General features: G+C 33.7%; 1 protein-coding gene across 1 annotated transcript in view; it reads left to right on the forward strand.

Annotated features, from left to right (window-relative positions):
• Positions 1–16,856, forward strand: part of LOC117316456 (oxysterol-binding protein-related protein 1-like) — a 135,643-nt gene that overhangs the window by 55,918 nt on the left and 62,869 nt on the right. The window contains exons 14-15 of the mRNA XM_033871042.1: positions 10,539–10,734; positions 11,772–11,904. Coding sequence (XP_033726933.1) covers positions 10,539–10,734; positions 11,772–11,904 — 329 coding nt within the window. The remainder of the gene's footprint in view (positions 1–10,538; positions 10,735–11,771; positions 11,905–16,856) is intronic.

Raw genomic sequence — 16,856 nt, forward strand, 5'->3', positions numbered from 1 at the left:
ATAAGTATCCCCCATAGGATAAGTACCCGGATACTAAAACAGGCCATAGGATTAGTATCCGGGTACAATATATGGCCATAGGATAAGTATCCGGATACAATAAATGGCCATAGGATAAGTATCCCCCCCATAGGAATTGTATCCCCCCCCTAAAATTTATCATAAGGTAACAATGTAAGAATTTTGGAAATGTTTTTTTTACCGTTTAACTGCTTTTAAAGGTTGGACAATAAAGTATTATCAGATAATTTCATTTTTTTTTCTCTTTCACTATTCAATAAAATTGATGAATTATTTCAAAACTGTTAAAAATCATTTGAATTGTTGATCAACCCTGATATAGTCACTGAAGCAGTAATAATTGATACTTACTGAATATAAAGTCTGCCCTGTACGTGTCACCTGGGGAAAGGTAAAACTGTTAGATGGCCCCAGGGAATATCTGTCATAGTGGACAGAGTGTTGTTTTAATCATTATTACCTATCACCTGTTCACCTATGTAGATGTTGGAGTGGGGTAAAAGAATATATCATTAAGTCATTCTTAAAAAGAACCTAAAACAACCAACATGAACTTTGAATTCATCAACCAAATCACAGATTTTCTTCAGGGTCCCACTGAAAAGAGGAAATTAATCATGATCTATGTGCTGTATAAAGATGTGAGATTTTAAATCACTCAAGTGATCATTACTTTAAATTTTGAGTTTCATTTCTAGTGAATTAAAGAATTGACTTGTTATTATGTATTTAGGACATTTTCAAATGACACAAATATATGTTCTATCCAAAATTGTTAAAAATGTTCATAGTCTGAAGAATTGCATATAGATGCAATATGAAATAGTGATAAAGACATGTTATCAAGTTTTTCTTTTTCTTTTTCGTTCGTTAGGATCGTACTCAACAATTTCATCAGAATCAAAGTTAAACATACATTGCACACTTTATTTGTTACATTGTGCTGACTGTTGAATTTATATCTAGAAAAAAATACTTGAAAAGTCGGTGATAGGAACAGAAATCATCAAAAACTGCATTAACAGCTGATTTTTGTCTTCTTCAACTGGAATAATTTATTGCTTTCAATCAGAAAATCATCAGTTAGAACAAAGATTTTATCAACATGTATGTGAATGAATAAGTGTGTCTGAATACATACAGTTAATATTCAACCTAATCAATATTTTATTAGAATTTGTATCACCCCAACTTTATGTCATTTAACTTGATTTCTATAGTCATAGAAATTGTATCCCCCCTACTTTATGTCATTTAATCTGATTTCTATAGCCATAGGATTTGTATCCCCCCTACTTTATGTCATTTAAGCTGATCTCTATAGCCATAGAAATTGTATCCCCCCTACTTTATGTCATTTAATCTGATTTCTATAGCCATAGGATTTGTATCCCCCCTACTTTATGTCATTTAAGCTGATTTCTATAGCCATAGAAATTGTATCCCCCCTACTTTATGTCAGTTAAGCTTATTTCTATAGCCGTAGGATTTGTATCCCCCCTACTTTATGTCAGTTTAGCTGATTTCTATAGCCATAGGATTTGTATCCCCCCAACTTTATGTCATATTAGTTGATTTCTATACCATAGGATTTGTATCCCCGCTACTTTATGTCATTTAATCTGATTTCTATAGCCGTAGGAATTGTATCCCCCCTACTTTATGTCATTTAATCTGATTTCTATAGCCATAGGATTTGTATCCCCCCTACTTTATGTCATTTAATCTGTTTTCTATAGCCGTAGGAATTGTATCCCCCCTAATTTATGTCATATTAGTTGATTTCTATACCATAGGATTTGTATCCCCCAAACTTTATGTCATTTAAGCTGATTTCTATAGCCGTAGGAATTGTATTCCCCCTACTTTATGTCATTTAAGCTGTTTTCTATAGCCGTAGGAATTGTATCCCCCCTAATTTATGTCATATTAGTTGATTTCTATACCATAGGATTTGTATCCCCGCTACTTTATGTCAGTTAAGCTGATTTCTATAGCCATAGAATTTGTATCCCCCCGCACTTTATGTCATTTAATCTGATTTCTACAGCCGTAGGAATTGTATCCCCCCTACTTTGTCAGTTATTCGCGGATATATAATTTCGCGGATATATAATTTTGCGAATTCTGACTTCTAAATGACTTTAAATTCACGAATGACGTTAACAGGTTGGCAATATTTCCATGTTGGTAGCCATTTTGTCATGAGTGTCATGTGACGGTACAAGAAAAGTCATGTGATATGTTGTATGTCTATACTGAATTGTATGTACCATACCAGTATATACCTCTAGGCTATATACAAGTTTCATGCCCGTTCATATATAGTTTTATTATGCATTATTTAACCGACATGACCACGCCACAGATCTCCAATTTAAACAAGAGGCCCATGGGACCTGTATCGCTCACCTGGTTGGAATTGACCAAAAGTCAAAATAATGTTTATGTTCAATTTGTTAATGCACATACTCTCTAAGGGACTGAAAGACCCTACGGATTATTTTTACAACATAAGTTTAAAGAAACTAATTCCCTTAGGGTGGGGAAAGACCCTTGGGCCTATTTTTACATAAGAATTTTGTTTATCCCTTAATGTCCAGCAATGCCATACATAGTTATGGGATGGAGGGTTACAGTAACCATTTATGCAAAATCTGTTCCCCTTTCACCAAGGATGTTTCTGACCAAATTGGGTTAAAATCCATTAAAAACTTTATGACTTAAGTAGCAATTTAAAGACTAATCTCTATCCCCTATTTGGCCCTGTTCCTCAGGCCCCTGGGGGTTCAGATTAAACATTTATTATACCCCCGCAACAAAGTTAGGGGGGTATACTGGAATCAGGTTGTCTGTCCGTCCGTCCGTCCGTCGTCTGTAGACGCATTTTGTCCGGACAACTCCTCCTAAACCGATGGGCCGATTTCAATGAAACTTCACACAAATATAAATGATCATGCGTAGATGTGCATGTCACTTTATTTTTCTCAACATTATGGTTGCTATGGCAACTGGTCACTATAAACAGGTTTTCCGATAAGAACCATAACTTTAAGTTTGTCCGGACAACTCCTCCTAAACCGGTGGGCCAATTTCAATGAAACTTCACACAAATATAGAGGACCATGTATAGATGTGCATGCCACTTTCTTTTCTCAAAATTACGGTTGCTATGGCAACTGGTCACTATAAACAGGTTTTCTGATAAGAACCATAACTTTAAGTTTGTGCGGACAACTCCTCCTAAACTGATCGCCGATTTCAATGAAACTTCACACCAATATAGAGGACCATATGTGAATGTGCATGCCACTTTCTTCTCTTTCAAAATTATGGTTGTTATGGCAACTGGTCACTATAAACAGGTTTTTTGATAAGAACCATAACTTTAAGAGTGTCCGGACAACTTCTCCTAAACTAAATGGCCAATTTCAATGAAACTTCACACAAATATAGAAGACCATGTGTAGATGTGCATGCTAATTTATTTTTCTCAAAATTATGGTTGCTATGTGAACCGCGGTCACTATAAACAGGTTTTCCAATAAGAACCATAATTTTAATGACATAAAGTTGGGGGATACAATTCCTACGACTATAGAAATCAGCTTAAATGACATAAAGTAGAGGGGATACAAATCCTATGGCTATAGAAATCAGATTAAATTACATAAAGTTGGGGGGATACAATTTCTATGGCTATAGAAATCAGATTAAATTACATAAAGTTGGGGGTATACACATCCTATGGCTATAGAAATCAGATTAAATTACATAAAGTAGGGGGGATACAAATCCTATGGCTATAGAAATCAGATTAAATTACATAAAGTTGGGGGTATACACATCCTATGGCTATAGAAATCAGATTAAATGACATAAAGTAGGGGGGATACAAATCCTATGGCTATAGAAATCAGATTAAATGACATAAAGTAGCGGGGATACAAATCCTATGGCTATAGAAATCAGATAAAATGACATAAAGTAGGGGGGATACAAATCCTATGGCTATAGAAATCAGATTAAATGACATAAAGTAGCGGGGATACAAATCCTATGGTATAGAAATCAACTAATATGACATAAAGTAGGGGGGATACAAATCCTATGGCTATAGAAATCAGATTAAATGACAAAGTAGGGGGGATACAAATCCTATGGTATAGAAATCAACTAATATGACATAAAGTAGGGGGGATACAAATCCTATGGCTATAGAAATTAACTTAATTAATTAACAAATGAGGGGATACAAATGCTATGGCTATAGAAATAAGCATATTTATGTTAAAGAAAGGATGTTAAAAGATAGATTATTTTTGTTTTGTTAATATTGTATGCATCCATTATTTATCTTGTCAAGTTGTGAGAAAACCATATTGAAAGGAACCAGCAAAAACCTAATTTTTTTTTAATTGTTGATGTAAAAATCCATGTCTTTCTGGAAATTGGAAAAAATGGTATGTATATATATATATACCTTTTATAAATCAAAGCCATTATTAAATATTCATTTATATCACACAGCACTAGGTAATAACTTATATTTATAGATTATATATAATAATAAATAATACTAAAGAAATATGGACAATATAATAATGGTAATAAATGTTTAAATAAAAAAAAAACCTAAATCTCTAATATTTATAAGTTTAAGACTTTTTTAATTAATGCTTGTCATAACACACATCATCCACATTAAATTCACACCTGTCCAGTCCATGGCCATCCTGCTGATTGTGTGTACATCACACCCTGACCCCATGCATGACTGCTCACCACCCCCTCCCTAATTGTCTTTGATGACAACCATTATATACACCTAGGTGTAAGAGTCACCAGTTATGCAGAGAGGAACACATATATAAAAGTGAACAGGGAACCACTGCAAATTGTTTATATCATATTTGCTGTCACTTAAATTGACATGTCATGATTAAATAGATAAGTCTGTATATAAAACATACACCCCTGCAGTCCATTCTCCCAATATCTTAAAAACTCCTTTAATCCTCCAATTATCAAAAAAAGAGTTCATTAATACTTTCTAGTATATAAATTCATTGTATTGAACACCCATATACAGATAAGGTTTCGTATGAATAGGGGGGATACTTTTCCTATGGGGGGGATACAAATCCTATGGCCAGTTTTAGTATCCGGATACTAATCCTATGGGGGATACTTATCTTATATGACAGGGGCACCTTTTCACTTCTGTATAATAGGTAATCGACCCTGGGTGATATATAGGCCAGTGTGTTACCACTTGTTACCATGTGACCACTCTATATTATATTACAAAGCATAATATATTATTACAGTACATGTATATCATAAATAAAGTATATGTATGTACAAAAATGTATAGTACTTTTACATCGTATGACATATCATGTATGATACAATCATATTCAGCTGCCAATCTCGTAACTCTGTTTGATCAGCAAATAGCTCAAGACTGACTTATATTTGAAATGTATTTTTGCAGTGCACAATTCTCGTACTGTAATCTAATCGCTTACATCGATCACAGATATCGATGTTTCTCTTTTGTTTGTGGAAAACAGAGAAAAAAATCCATACGGAAAGCCATCAGGATGAATTGGTTGACAATGAACTCTCCATAAAAATAATCAATCAACCTATAGCTAGGTAATTGAGCAAGAATGAACATATTTGTTTAAGGCAGTATTGTTGGTGACAGGGTGGGTCAGATGATGAGGTCATACAAAAGTCAGAGTGTCAGTTAAGGCTGGTATGTCAGATTTTACAAAAGACACTGAGTAAGACAATTTTTTTTTTAAATTGCCCAAGATGTTACCACAATATATTGTTAGCACAAGATGTTTACTTAGCACAAGATATTAGTACAAGATATTATTAGCACAAGATGTTACGATGTTAAGATGTTACCACAATATATTGTTAACACAAAATGTTAGCGCAAGATATTAGCACAAGATGTTTGCCTAACACAAGTTATAAGTACAAGATATTATTAGCACAAATTATTAGTAGCATAAGATGTTAGCCTCAGATATTAATATTAGCACAAGATGTTAGCCTAAGATATTATTAGCATAAGTTGTTAGCCTATGATATCATTAGCACAAGATGGTAGCCTAAGATATTATTAGCATAAGATGTTAGCCTATGATATCATTAGCACAAGATGGTAGCCTAAGATATTATTAGCACAAGATGTTAGCAAAAGATATTATTAGCACAAGATAATAGCCTAAGATATCATTAGCACAAGATGTTAGCCTATGATATCATTAGCACAAGATGGTAGTCTAAGATATTATTAGCACAAGATGTTAGCCTATGATATAATTAGCACAAGATGTTAGCCTAAGATATTATTAGCACAAGATGTTAACACAAGATGTTATTAGCACAAGATGTTAGCCTATGATATTATTAGCACAAGATGTTGGCACAAGATATTATTAGCACAAGATGTTAGCCTAAGATATTATGAGCACAAGATGTTAGCAAAAGATATTATTAGCACAAGATCTTACGATGTTAAGATGTTACCACAATATATTGTTAACACAAAATGTTAGCGCAAGATATTAGCACAAGATGTTTGCCTAACACAAGCTATAAGTACAAGATATTATTAGCACAAATTATTAGTAGCATAAGATGTTAGCCTCAGATATTAATATTAGCACAAGATGTTAGCCTATGATATCATTAGCACAAGATGGTAGCCTAAGATATTATTAGCACAAGATGTTAGCAAAAGATATTATTAGCACAAGATGTTAGCCTATGATATTATTAGCACAAGATGTTAGCAAAAGATATTATTAGCATAAGATGTTAGCCTATGATATCATTAGCACAAGATGGTAGCCTAAGATATTATTAGCACAAGATGTTAGCCTAAGATATAATTAGCACAAGATGGTAGCCTAAGATATTATTAGCACAAGATGTTAGCCTAAGATATTATTAGCAAAAGATATTATTAGCACAAGATAATAGCCTAAGATATTATTAGCACAAGATGTTAGCCTATGATATCATTAGCACAAGATGGTAGCCTAAGATATTATTAGCACAAGATGGTAGCCTAAGATATTATTAGCACAAGATGTTAGCCTAAGATATTATTAGCACAAGATGTAAGCACAAGATGTTAGCACAAGATATTATTAGCACAAGCTGTTGGCACAAGATGTTATACGCACAAGATGTTAACACAAGATATTATTAGCACAAGATGTTAGCCTAAGATATTATTAGCACAAGATGTTAGCCTAAGATATTATTAGCACAAGATGTTAACACAAGATGTTATTAGCACAAGATGTAAGCACCACTCAACACAAATCGAGAGTTAGGTACATGTACATTAAAGACAAAACTTAAACTGCATCGATCGTACAGCTGTTTTGTCCCTTAGAGACTCATCTCTAACACTCTCTTTAATTAGGGCACGAAGTGTTGACACAGATAAGTATTTTCATGTCCTGACATACGACTTGGTTAGAGAAATACTATTTCAATCAACCTGAGTTCCTCTGTCTGTACTTGTGGGGTGAATTTGCAATTTGTTCTGGCAAAATATCTTCGTCACCTATTAGAGATGAAATTTAATGCAAATTTGGGTTATTTCCTCCTGATTCATTATCAGACCTCAACGCGTATATACAGTCGAACCCACTTAATTTGAAATCGGATATATTGAAATATTGTTTAATTTGAAGTGAAATAAAATCCCCGTCCAAATGCCTTCTTTGTCTTTGTATTGTTTCATCGGTTATTTTGAAATCGGTTTATTTGAAATATCGCTTTATTTGAAAGGAAATTATTGCCCCGGCAATGCTAAACCATTGTTTATGTATCGCTTAAATTGAAAGTTGCCACGACTGGCTTCGATTACCGGCCATTACGGTACGTACGTCCGATCAATAGACAGGTAAAAATGAAATTCTGATTTACACAATACAAATAAATTGTGACTTTTAATAATTAAATGCGTTCGTTATGAACATGAATCTGTATTTGTTTAAGAGTATACCTTGAGGGACACAGCTTATTTTGGCTTCTGCTACACATAATACAACTACATTGACTCTGATTTAACTACACGTTAGACAATTACAAATGACGAGGCCATTCTTAGGGATTTGACAGACAATGATAACAACGTAAGCAGGACAGTGATATTGACAACGACCCTCGAACAATCTTTCGTGAAAATGCATCCATCATCAACGCACAGGTCTAATAGCCCGGTGTCATGCATAATATGTACCTCCTGCATAATAAGTATCCGGATACTTTTTATACCCCTACCAAAACGTACCCCCCTTGCATAAAAAGTACCCCCCTACCAAAAATCTTTAATTTTGACTTTATCAATCTGAAATTGGGAAGATATGATAAGAGGACCCAAGGGATGTCATTTTCAATGTTTCTCACCCCATCCCACCAAATCCCCACCCCAGGGCCAAAAAAATGAAAAAAAAATTTTTTTGCTTAAACTTCCAAATTTGCGAATTGTCTTTTGTATGCATATGAAGGTTTCCTATGTTGATCCTTAGTCATATTTGGAAGTTTAAGCAAAAAAATTTTTTTTTCAATTTTTTTGGCCCTGGGGTGGGGATTTGGTGGGATGGGGTGAGAAACATTGAAAATGACATCCCTTGGGTCCTCTTATCATATCTTCCCAATTTCAGATCGATAAAGTCAAAATTAAAGATTTTTGGTAGGGGGGTACTTTTTATGCAGGAGAATAAAAAGTATCCAGGGGGTACATTTTATGCAGAAGAATAAAAAGTATCCGGGGGGTGGGGAAGTTGCGAGATGTCTTTTCTATGCATATGAAGGTTTCCAATGATGATCTTAAGTCATACTTGGAAGTTTGAGTTTGGGTGGGGATTTGGTGGGAATGGGTGAGAAACATTGAAAATGACATCCCTTGGGTCCTCTTATCATATCTTCCCAATTTCAGATTGATAAAGTCAAAATTAAAGATTTTTGGTAGGGGGGTACTTTTTATGCAAGGGGGGTACGTTTTATGCAGGAATAAAAAGTATCCGGATACCTTTTGGTAGGGGGTACATATTATGCATGACACCGGATGTACCGGAAACTGTTCCCATGTGTGTCTGTGAACTCAAAATAAACACAAACAAGCAACAGTCAAAGACTTCTTCCATCGAATTTAACATTATTTCTAATAAACTGTGAAACCACTATCAGTTTGGAACCGATTGTAAATACTGACTAAGTGAAATGTCGATTAACTATATTGGACAATTGTGTGTTGTTTGACGTAGCGCGATACTGAAATATATTTTGGCAGAGGCTGGATCCTGGTTATATTGAAAAGCGGTTAATTTGAAGAATTTTTCCATTCCCAGAGGATTTCAATAACCGGGTTCGACTGTATGTGCTTTTTCAGAGACAGAATCGACGGAAATAAAACTGCAATCCGTATGAAAACAGTCTATTGCACCTCACAAGTCAGGAGAGGAAAAAAGAATGCAACCCACTTGTCCAACCCGTCCATAAAATGTCTACTGCTGCAATTATTCCTGTAGTTGAAAGTTTTTAGATTAAATCTGTAGGAGTCAAAATAAGGTGGGGGAGGGGTGGATTTGCGTAGCACCAATATATTTCTAGTTTTTATTTATTTTCAATTGATCTGTTGGTTATACTTGAGATGATATATATAGAACTATAAAGATTTGCACATAAAGTTTACATACATAATTGTAGAGTAAATTGAATTTACCATATGACAAAAATATTTTCTGATGCATAATTGAAAGTGACCTGCACTGTTGTGAATATATATTACAATAAACATTCTAATCAAGCAGAACTTACAACTCACTTACTTAGAAAATAACTATTGTTTATTCATTCGTAAATGCTAACGGAAATACTTAGAAAATAACTATTGTTTATTCATTCGTAAATGCTAACGGAAATTTATGAAATTATATCTTTTAATTTCAAATAATGCAAATTTTGTATATCATAATGTACAAAAGGGCAGAAAAAAATGCTCTAAATTACAAAAGAGATTCACTTAAGGACCTAGATATGTATTATAAATGGGGTCCATTTCAGATAAATTGTGGTCCCTTTCAGATAAATTGTGGTCCCTCTGTATAATTAGAAAGGACTTAATTCCTGAAAAAGTGTCTTTTTGATTTCCTATGCTTCAGAAGGCTGTGGAGACACAGCCTCAATGCTAACACTGATTGGGTGTTACAGTCTGTATAGTTGTTAAATTTTACGGGGAAAATATTTTGCGGTTGTCCATAAGTCGGACCAATCGGATTAGAATTTTTTTATTTATGGCTGGTGCTATGCCTATATTTGCTGGATATTTATTCTCGCATTGTATTTCAGTGAGATTAAATCCACCACAAATATTACCAAATATACAGTATTTAATGAGTCATTGTATTGATCAAAATGTATCGTACAGGTCATAAAAAAAATAGTATAAGAAGATCATTTGTTTTTGCCAGGTACGTAACCTTCAGTTGAAGGAGGAGATGGAAAAGTCTCGAGTCCTCCAGGAGGCGCTGCATGCGCTGGCTACGGAACATCATGAACTAGAACAGACTCTCACATTCAACGGAAGGAAATCACCTGCTCGTTACTATGACACGGACGATGATGAATTTTATGACTGTGATGATGACGACAATTTAGAAAATAATGGTAATTAATGAAAGCAACGGTTTAAAAAACATTCATGTAATATATATTGTTTTGCAAAATGTGGTGCCAGAAGGTCTCGAAATTAATTTTACTTGTAATTGGGAATTTATTGATGAATTTTTTATTATTTTAAACGTTTAATATAAAATGTATTAAGATTGCAATGACTTTTAAAGTTCTTACAGAAATAAAGTTTCTGTATTAAGGGCACAAGCCTGACAGAGTTGCCTCCCATTAGTCTGTTTTAAACTTATACATGTACTCAGCACCATCAGCCTAGTCTCTTTGTTGACAATTTCTATAGAACGGCTAATTGGAGTTCAAAAATCTTGTCTGCTACAATCATCCATAAATTGGTAACAGGTACATGTACATGTAGGTGCAAGATATTAAAAGATTCCAGATTGAGGAACGGATCACAAATATACCGTACAGTTGATTAATGCCAATATGATCTACAGTATCCCTGTCACAAAACATTGTCCATTTTAATTGATATAATTCTATAATGTGAAGCTTTCTTTTACCTGAGGTATTTCACCAGAAATGTGATTTTTGTTTGTTTAAAATCAGAAGTAACTAGAAAAATTGGTTGACAGAAAACCATTGTAGAGTATATTCACCATGAGAGTTGTTTCCCTTTAATCTCGATCTGGGACATGTATTTTTTCACTTAAATATCGTTGATCCTATGACTTGAAGACCAAAAGATGTGAAATTTTCTATACTTGATTAAAGCATCATTTCCATGAAAACTGATGATAATTAAAACAATTTTCATTCTCCCTCTCTCTGTCTCCTCTCGTGCTCTTCCTTTGGCCATGAATATGTACGTATTCTTGTACTTCAGTGTCTATGATGTGTTCCGTGGCCATGCAATCAAATGGAAAATGACTTTTTGCAGCACGTTTTTCAACTTTTGCTGTATTGACATGAATGTAGGCCTTCTAGAAATTCATTTGAAATATAAAAGTACATTTCTGTTTCTTTGGGAAGAAAATTCATTTCTGCATCAAGTGTTAATTTTTCTTTTTCAGAGAAAAATGAAATTGCTGACTCCATGACAAGTTCCTTTCTTGATGCCATGTCTTTTGAATCTGCAAAATCTGGATCTTATTTTCCAAAACACATAGACGTTACAAATGGATGTGTTAAGTCAAAATTTGGCAGGTAATTATATTGCTACATGTAAAGCGGTTATAAATAGTGTTATCGTAAAAATATTTCCTTCATACGTCAAATGGCAGCTTAAAAATGTAAGCAATTAGCATTTAATGAAGGTTCTCAGTTGGCTCCGTGGAAATGCGTCAACCTTTCACCAAGACAATAGAGATTTGATTTGACGATCAAAAGTCAGAATGCAAGTAACGTTCATTCCAGTTTCCTCCCACAGTAAGTCTCCTCAGGCCATTCCTCCTGGACCAGCAAGAGTGATTAAAATCTATAACTTGATATAACTTAAGCAGTTGTTGGGAAATTAATAATTATACATGTAGTTAAAATTTCAGTTGGTTAGTTGAAACTTTGCTTGCTGATTACAGCTCTGACAGAGATTTACCCCAAATTTACAATTGGATTGATGTCATATATAAAGAAATTGGTAAATGGTATCCCAGTATGATAATAAAAAAAGGGGATTTCAAAATTTATGCTTTTGTTTCTTTCAAAATATCATCAAACATGCATTTAAAGTTTCATTGGAGTTAAGGTGGGATTGGTCCTTTAATATAAGCTGTTTACATGTATTTCATGTGCATCCCTCATGTTATATTGCCACGCCTCCACCGATCCTTCAATCAACGTAAACAGATAATTGCATATTCTCGTGGTGAAAATAAAACATATCTCTTTTGTATTGACTGCATAATGATTGATAATATCTGATTAAGTTAAAATAAGTTAAAATTCAAGAATTTATATTTTGAAAAAATCTGACAATTGGTCAAGTGGTAATTGAATTTTATCAGTGTTTGATGCTGTGTTCTGACATGCATTGGCTGTTTGACAATGGTGGGGTTGTTAGACAATGGTAGGGTTGTTAGACAATGGTGGGGTTGTTTAGACAATGGTAGGGTTGTTAGACAATCGTAGAGTTGTTTGACAATCGTAGGGTTGTTTAGACAATCGTAGAGTTGTTAGACAATCGTAGGGTTGTTTGACAATCGTAGAGTTGTTAGACAATGGTAGGGTTGTTTGACAATCGTAGAGTTGTTAGACAATCATCCTCGGTATCATGTTTAACCTTTAATCAAGATATCAAAATGATTATGAAGAGTTTAATCATTTTTGCATGATTGTGGCTGAAAGTATTGTTTGCCCGTGCCATGTTTTTTATACATAAATATTTGTACTGCAAATATTAAAAAAGGAGGTTATTTTCACACTAAACGGACTATTCCAAGGCTTGAAGTGGAAAAAAAAACAATGGGCATTGTCAAAAATTGTGTTGTCAAAATAGCCATGACCTTTTCGTTTTGTGACACCACAATATCATTCAATCAATTCCTGCTTCAAATGTTGTTTATGAATGATTGATTTTCTGTTCAGATATAACACTGATACTCTTTGCAGGTTTCTTGATGAATAACTTAGATTTCACTTTTAGGATCATGTACTTCATGAAAAGTATTTAGATATTCAGCCAACTCATCAGAAATTACTGTTATTAACCAGGAAACCAAGAGCACTAAGTATATTGTCAAAATAAAATGTAGTAGCTGTTGAGATGCATTTTTCAAGAACTTGCTAGTAACTGAAAAATAAAATTAAAAAAAAAAAAAAAGTACAGAGAACATATATGTATCATGATTTTAATTCCCCATCATGTTTTGATTGGAGGACCTGGATCTCTTGTCTAATCAATGTCAGTTTTCATTGGGTTTAGGCAGCCTGCAGACATATATAACAATGTTTATATTACATATATGTATGTATGTCATAAGTCTTGTGGGTGGATGTGATATTATTTTTCCCCTAGCACAATTTTAATTGTCAAAACTGGAAACTACATTAATGATATCATAATATCACTGGCTTTAGGTTTAAAATCTATAAAGATTGATTTTCTGATTGGCGAGAATAAAGTAATTCAAAGGAGAGCATGCCTTCATGCTTACTGAACAATTGAGAAAGAAAAACATGTTCAAGGGAGAGCACTCCTGCATGCTTACTGTACAATTGAGAAAGAAAACAATGTTCAAGGGAGAGCACTCTGGCATGTTTACTGTAAAATTGAGAAAGAGAAAACAATGTTCAAGGAAGAGCACTCCTGCATGCTTATGATATACATGGATTTCCTGACCTGAAGTTACCATACAAGATGGGTCTTTCGAGTTGATGATGGAGACTAAATTCAGCAGCCTCTCAAATTATAAAATACATATTTGGTGATTCTATGGATATGTAATACAGTGTGTACAGTACCTCTTACTAAGACAGATAGGGTTTATTAATTCCTCTATAGAAACTCATTAAAGAATTTAAGGAAAGTTCTTTATAAGTGATAAATTTTCTTTAAGTCCATCAATACTTAACTGTAGAAAGTTTCAACATAAAGATATCCTTACATTAAAGAGTGTTAAGGAAAGTCTTGGTCAGAATTTATATGAAAAACATATGAGGTTACCTACCTGATCATGTAAGTTTACAGCTTGATTGTTCCATTTTCCACCTACAGTATTAGGTCAATTAAATTCTGAAGGCCCAAACCAGGCCTCCAGAAATGATTAATGTAAGTCAATATGTATAGGTTATCAAATGAGTTTTCATTTCATATTAGATTTTATGAAACAAATCTTAGAAATGTTTTTTATCTCTATGACCCTTATTGGCAAGCAAAAACATATTGAAACAAGTTTCATAAAATCTCATATAAAAAGAAAATAAATTTAAGGGTACATGTATATATAATAAAATATGCAAAAATGATTACACAGGAGAGTTCACTGGATAACAGACAATTATCATTTTGATAAAATTTCTTTAATCATTATTGTGGAATTACAACACTAAAGTTTATATTGGACTTTGGACAAGAAGTCACCTGCCTTTCACCAAGGTAAAATGACATTTATTTTCAACTTTGACATGAAAAAGTGTGCCCATGCGTTCACTTACCTGATCATGCCAGTTTCCTGTGGGTTCATCTGCCATTCCCATCCCTATGTGGTATAAACCAGACCAAGAGTGATTAATTTGTACATTAATTGATAGAACTTGTTTATATATATTTGATTATTTGTGTAATAAGAGCAGATTTGTTTCATTTTTTCACATGTTATTTTTGTTCAAGTTCATTCAATATACATGTACATTTATATATCAACCTACAAATTAAACAAGATAAGCATTCCTTCTTTTAAGATATTAAGCAGTCACTAATGTCTGGTCTTCAAATTTTCTTATTACGCATGTACAATGTACACCTACTCTAGAATAAATGGCCATGCATACCTGAAGTTCAAAGAAAATAATCTCTTTACAAAACACCTGTTTATTTGCCGAGTTTATCACTCGATGAACAACCAGCAGGGACATTTTGGGGTGGGGGTCTCCTTGTACAGGGTAGCAAATGACGGCTACTTCACTGAACACCATAGAGGAGCCCTATAATTGGCTTTATTGCATTAAGGAGCCATGGTGATCTATTGGTAGGACACAGGGCGTCGGGACCGAAGGGTCGTTAGTTCAAGTCTTAATTAGCACAAGCACTGCGTTGTATCCTTGAACAAGATTTTTTACTCCATTGTGTTCCCGTCGACTTACCAGTAAATGAGAACCTTGGTACGTGGTAGAGCATTTCTAGAAATGTGTGTAATTAAGGTGTTAGTACTGAAATGGCAGCTCCGACTGTATTGTCTGGTTACTAAAGGCCTGTACCGTAATTTATACAAAAATAATCAACCAGAGATAGTGATCTGTGTACCGCTTTGAGAAAGCGCTGTTGCATTATATGAAACTCCAAATTATTATTATCATTATGTCTAATGTACATTCAGAAAAATTTGGGTAAATTTCCCAAGGACAAAAACATGACAGTACGGGAAGGACGGTCATGATCAGTGATGTTAGTGTCTTATGAGAAACGCAAAACATCTATAGGGTAAAAAGATTTTTTTTTTAGTATTTTTCAGACAGGGTCATATTTCAGCATATTTGGGATTTTTTGTGAAATAATCTTTTAGACCAAATATCTTTTTTCTTTCAAATTTTGATTCTACATGGCCTAGATGATCACTAAAAATGAATTGAAAATTTTCTATAGACAGCAAAATTTGAATGGCTGGTGGAGGTAACCATGCACCTGAAGTGTAAACTTCTGACAAATGATATGTACCAGACCAGTGTAGTTATTACCTGTCTGACCTTTACCAGGTTTAAAAGGTCGTTCACTGGCGGACACAATTACATCATATCAAGTTGTGTGTCCCGAAACATTAATTTCCTTCAAACTCAAAATTGACAAACTTTGGGAAGGACTAACCATCAAATTCCTGTCTAACTGCTTCTCTGCTGAATATACGGAACTGGATTTTAATAGAGAAGACAACCAAATTGCTCAGAGAACCTTCAAATCCAAAATTACCGAACAATGGAAAGGACCACCAAATTCCTTTCTAACTGCTTCTCTGCTGAATATACCGACCTTTAAACGAATAGAGAAGACAACCAAATCGCGAGAGGATTTCATGTCCAACAGAGGAGTTTGATGACAATTCATATAGGATAGTTTACCTGTACTGTGAAGGAACTTTAGAAATAGGAATTAAATTATTTTCTGATGTTTATATACAATGTACTCTCAATAATATCTGGTTAAATGATGGAGGTATGTTTTATCATATTAATTTAAAAGTCCCCTGTATAGTATATTGATGATTTGAAAATGGCTATAGAAATCAAGAATAAAGAGGAGCGATATTTTGAAATGTGGATAGAATTTTCTGAAGGTATATTTTGTAGCTAGTAAATTAAAATTTAAAAAAGACACATATTTCTAAAAATGTTCCAAAGGAATCATTATATGAATCAAGCACAGTTTCATAGAATGCATCAAATATCCTAGACTGGCTAGAGACTCTAGAATATTAAAATTATGAATATAATTGAGCTTTATGACTTTT

Source organism: Pecten maximus, chromosome 18 (assembly GCF_902652985.1).
Source record: "Pecten maximus chromosome 18, xPecMax1.1, whole genome shotgun sequence".
NCBI lineage: Eukaryota > Metazoa > Mollusca > Bivalvia > Pectinida > Pectinidae > Pecten > Pecten maximus.